Source organism: Drosophila mauritiana, chromosome 2L (assembly GCF_004382145.1).
Source record: "Drosophila mauritiana strain mau12 chromosome 2L, ASM438214v1, whole genome shotgun sequence".
NCBI lineage: Eukaryota > Metazoa > Arthropoda > Insecta > Diptera > Drosophilidae > Drosophila > Drosophila mauritiana.
This window is the reverse complement of record NC_046667.1, coordinates 14,087,406-14,092,997: the sequence shown is the minus strand read 5'-3', so window position 1 is coordinate 14,092,997 and position 5,592 is coordinate 14,087,406. Positions and strand designations below refer to the sequence as shown.

Sequence of the window (5,592 nt, the reverse complement as noted above, 5' to 3'; positions counted from 1 at the left end):
TTTTACAATGAATTACTACACTGCCATTCTTTTCTTTCCTCATTTTTATGTTTATTTTTTTTTTTACCGATTTTCGAAACAACAGCTAAATAAAAGGCCAGTCGAATATAATTGCACGTCTCTGGGGCGAAAGTACGACCTGATCTTGAACTGCAAATTGGGGCGTAACTAAAGACCGATTTACCAATTCTTTTTTGAAAGTTTAACCTATGGGGCGATTTATGCCAACTATAAAAAGGCCGGGTTAAAGGTGTTTAGGTACAGTTCACTTTGGTCTGGAGATCAGACAACAGTAGTCTAGCTAAGATTAACTCATAAACTAGCTGCGGTACCATGGCTCAAAAGGTGAGTTCAGCAAAAAAGGATATCAACTAAAGGAATTCATTAATCCACTTGATTTCCCTTAGTTTTTCATCGCCTTTGCCCTCTTGGCCATTGCGGCTATCCGGGCAGCTCCTTTCCACGGCCACGAACACCACGGCCATCATGGTGGAGCCACCAGTCATGCCTCCGTGCATCTAACATCGCACGACGATCATCACGAGGAACATCACGGTCATCATCACGACCATCACGGGCACGATGATCACCATGACTCCCATGCTGAATATGACTTCCAATACGGCGTCAAGGATCACAAGACTGGGGATGTAAAGTCACAGAGCGAGTCACGACATGGCCACACGGTTACCGGACACTATGAGTTGATTGACGCCGATGGCCACAAGCGAACTGTCCACTACACGGCGGACAAGCACAAGGGTTTCGAGGCCCATGTCCATCGCGAGAAGCTCCACGATCACCACCAGGCGGAGCACCATGGTCACGGACATAGCGGCTACGAGGGCGGACACGTTGAGTTCGAGGAGCACTCATCGCAATCCGGACACGACTACGGCCACGAGGAGCACGGTCACGGTCATGGTCATGGACATGGTCACGGAAGCAGCTCCCACAGCTACTCGCTGAAACAGGACCACGGACATGGACACGGACACAGCCACGGTCAGGATCATGGCTTCGAGCACGGACACGGTTACCATTGAGTTGACTACTAAGATATCCAATTGTTTATCAATTCTTTAATGAACTCTTACCAAATACCTATTGTTGTTATACCAAAATAAATCAGGCAAATATTTTCAAAATTGAAATAATCGTTTGAATTGAAACGGAAAAGAATTAAGACCTATGAAGATCGACTTATAAAGCTTCTATTCTTACCAACGAACTATTAACTTAAAAAAGAAACAAATCGATACATTTGGAATATTTAAATAATTCAAATCATTAGTGAAATTTTAGCATATGAATATGGTGATTTATGAATTGAATAGGCATTCGCGATTCAACACCAAGCCGAGAATCGCATAGACCGTAATTTGGGTCAGAATCAGTAATGTGCGACACGACAGCCAAGATATATATCACAAATTCGATGATTATAAATCATATTTGTACAGTTTATCCATAAATTAGCCCGGTTATCTATTCGCTGGCTATTTCAGGTGGCTGAAACTTGTATTTTGAATACAAGCACACACATATTGTATATATGCGTGCACATGGCGATTTTTTATGGACGATTTCTTTTCACTTCTAGTGGTGGCAATCGGGTTTTCGGAGTTGAAAGTCCTTTATTCATCCGCGCACACCCATAAATCAAATATGTATCTCCCTAGCATTCGCGAGTGCGTGTGTGTGTGTGTGTGTTTGTTGCTTTCCCCTCAGCCCGAGTTGGCTACAATTTGTTTAACAGACAGGCTCGGCACATCCTTGCGTTATCCTGTTGCCCTCGTTTGTTGCTGTATTACAAATGACTGTGGAATATTTATAAGCATCATAAATTTAATTTATGTCGCCGCTGCGCCCGCCGCGTTTATTGTGCGCATAATAAACGCTCCACAAAAATCCCTTCTCGACCCAACTCGACCGGGACTCCAGTTGCCTCTCGCTCTGTGTAATTTATTATTTTTATACGTTCCATGTGTTTGTGAGGCACGCACTTTCTACATTATGTAATATATGAGATATAGTGCGAAAATTGCAACAGCTATTACTTATATTTATTATGGCACTTTTTGCCGGATTTTTGTGTCTTGTGTTGCAAATAATGATTAATTGAGGTTCATTTTTTCATATTGAGAAGCTCAACTTGTAGGGCAGAAAAACGGAAATTATAGTAATAATTTGTAAAATAAAACGTTTAAGTAGATATGAGCAAGATGTTAAAATAAGCTTTCAATTAAGAAATAATAGGATAAAAAATGCTCCATTCATTAATGAAAATGTTCCTAATGAATATAAGTATCAGTATTTAAAGATTATATATTATCTCATTGCGATTACTGATTATCAAACAGAAATTATCAACAGACATTTGAGAAAATTATGCGTTTTGTATTTTAATTTTCCTTAATCACGATCCTTAATCAATTCGATTCGACACTTAATGAGCTCAAGTGAAAAATTTACATGCCACCTAATGCAATTGAATCATAAATTTTGTTTCGGAAAAAATTAAATTGAAATTAATTAAGCTAAGCTTCAAGGGAATGTGAAGTCGCTGTTGCCACAGGTCGTAAATTCACTTGATTACGATTTATTTGAAATGAAATCAAAGCAATAAAAAACACAGTTGCCGAAACGCAAAACGGAATGAATTTTTAGAAAAGCGAGAAACTAACCAAACGCGTCGATCCATTTGCATTGCAAATTGCTTTGTCAACTGAGTTTTGAGCTCTAAAGCGGACCAACCGCGCATAAAAATAAAGTAAATATATATTTTATGTTTCACTTGTCGTCGTTTAATGCCATAAAAATGGGTATGTGTCTTATTAACTGATGAGGCTGTCGTTTCGCCCAACCAAATATACATTCCCAAACCGGTATGGCACCAGCCAAGTCAAAATCCGGAGAGCAGGGCGCCCCCAATCCCAATCCCATCCAGTCGAATCCAATCCAATGCCCGTTACCTGACTTGGGCCATGGTGTCATTAATTTTGGAATCGTAAAGCCCACAATATGTCAAACGAGACCACACAGCGTCGTAAAATTCAATGTTTATGGGCAGCCTCTGATTTTGGCTTGATTTTATTTTTTGTCAAGCTGAACTTGCCTCGGCTTTGGACTTCGAATTTGATTTTGATTTTCATTTTGGCTTCGGTTTGGGCTTTGAATTTGTTATCAAAAGTGTCGCGTCGCTTTTAATGGCTTTTGCTTTAGGTGGCTGACTGCCTTGTTGCGTGTTTCGGTTTTTTAAACGCTTGCCAGAAAATTAAGCGTAACTTATTTGTCAAGTTTCTGCTCGTTTTTTGGCCTTTTTGTGGAACATAAATAAGCTTGATTCGGTAGGAGATTGTGTCCAGTCGAATAAGCTACAAATGCCAAATCAATTAATGTCGTTTTATAAAGTGCTAACATGAGTGGTCCGTCTCGAAATAAATACATTTTAAATTCATTTGTGTGATGCATTTAACTGTGGTATTTTTAAAAATATTTTATGTGAGAAATAAATTTGCTGAACATAACAGAAAAGAGCTCCAATAAATATTATGTTTTTAAAATATTAATGGACAATATATCTGAATAGTTAAAAATGGTCTCAAAAGTTGCATGTAAAATCCGAAAACTGATTTCCCCAATTGCAATGCAGATCTCCACCGAAAGCTGCAGCGTTTGCCCAATTGCATTGCCTATTTTTGCACACGCTTTACGAAAATATCAATAAATATTTTGCTAATTACACCGCAGAGTGATTATTTAAGCCGGCTATATGGGCTGCTGCTGCCGGTGTTTGTCGGCCGTCGGATTGTAACAGATGCCCCATGGCATCCATAATAATGTTAAATGCTTTATAATAACCATAAATGTTTGAAATGTATGTGCCAAATGGCTTTTGGTGGCACATCCAACCGCACACAGAAGTCGAGTCCAGTCCGTTCACATAACCAGTTCGAATCCAGCTGCGTCTCTCGACAGCCGGCACAGTGAGAGGTCCCTCGATTCCAGTGAGTCGTGGTCGGACTTTTTGCCATGGAAATTGTTTATGGACATTTTTCGTTGGCGCGGGGGGCCAGTGGGTAGAGTGTTTCTGAATTTAACTGATTTTTAATGTGCGCGCCGAGACTGGTGGGCGTTGGCAAGATAGACAGAGGGAAACGGGCATAACTCTGGGCTCGACATATAACGCCATTCGGTATTAGCCAATTTGCGGCAGTTTATTGGTGGAAAACGGTTTGGCATGATTGGCTGCCGGTTTGCTTTGCTGGCTGCTGGCTGCTGTCTGCTGGCTACTGTTTAATAAACTCATTGATTTATGTCTAATTAAATTTGTTGGCCATATTAATTTATGCCAATTATCGCGGCACATGCGCAATCAATTCAATTCCCCATTGGGTCAATGCTACATTTAAACAGCCAAATAAGCGCAGCAACTAAACGAATAGACGAACGGGTTGACCGTATACATATATCAATGATTAATGATCAACAAATTGGGTTGACGGGTAAATGGAATTTTTCTTTATTTCACCGAGAAGCCTGACCATGAAAATTGAGAACCCGCAACGCCCCAAACTGTCAGTTATCCATCACGATTGATGGATGTGCTCGACGGTGGGGCAGTCTTTATTCCATTCCACGGCGAGAGAGTAGAAGCCACCATCCACTCATCGTCAGTGTCCGTAACCATTATCCGCCACTCTAGCCCCGGGTACTCGACTATACATACATATACTCGCAACTCGCAACTCGTATCTCGTAAATCGTGCAAAATGATCCTCACTTCCCACCATATAGGCCCTCCCTTTGCGCCGATCGCCGGGGTGTTACCCACACATAGCCCAGCTGATTTGGCTGCCTTCGCTTATCCCGAATTGTAATCAAGTTAATAATAGGCTATGCGCGCCTTAATGCTGATTAGGGGTTTTGTTTTTAAGCTTTGGATGGGGCAGGCAGATTGAATGTTCGGGCCACATACGCACCATAATTATGCAGGGCAGTGTAGAGGTGGCTAACGGGCAAATCGGTGGAGCTGCTTACTTTCGCTTCACTATTTCTGCACTTGTAAAGTACTACTACCAAATTGTTTATGGAAAACAGTCTTAGGTTATTTTCCTCTTTTTAATTTCGATAGAAAATGCATAAATCCATTAGGTGGTAATTACCAAAACTGAGGATTCTGCATTACGTTGCTTTGTTTTTCCCACTTTCCACCTTTTTTTTATATGACCAGCTTTATGTGGCTATCAAAATTAATTTCCGATATGATTGATACGTTTTGCAGGCACACAAAACCGCTTCCAAAGCGAAAATGACTTTGTCCAGCGGACAACTATAAATCATTGAGACAAAAATGTGAACACGCGGCACGCATTAGTCAAAGAGGGCAAAGGCAGCCGAACCGAGCTGCTGGCCAAAACGCATAAACATTTTACAGCGCAAACAATTAACTAAAAATAACATAAAAGAGTAGGCAGCACACCGCGAGACATGGGGCCAACTTGAAAATCTCGAAACTGAAAAAAATGATTAATGAACGTCGCAATGGCCGTTTGGGAAAGTTACATAAATTAACACATGTCTTTACCA

General features: G+C 40.8%; 1 protein-coding gene across 1 annotated transcript; it reads left to right on the top strand.

Moving 5' to 3' along the window:
• Positions 1–221: 221 nt before the first annotated feature.
• Positions 222–1,126, top strand: LOC117147219 (histidine-rich glycoprotein). The gene is made up of 2 exons (XM_033314036.1): positions 222–345; positions 408–1,126. Exons 1-2 carry the CDS (start codon positions 334–336, stop codon positions 1,044–1,046), a joined length of 651 nt encoding a protein of 216 aa, XP_033169927.1. The 5' UTR covers positions 222–333; the 3' UTR covers positions 1,047–1,126.
• Positions 1,127–5,592: the final 4,466 nt, after the last annotated feature.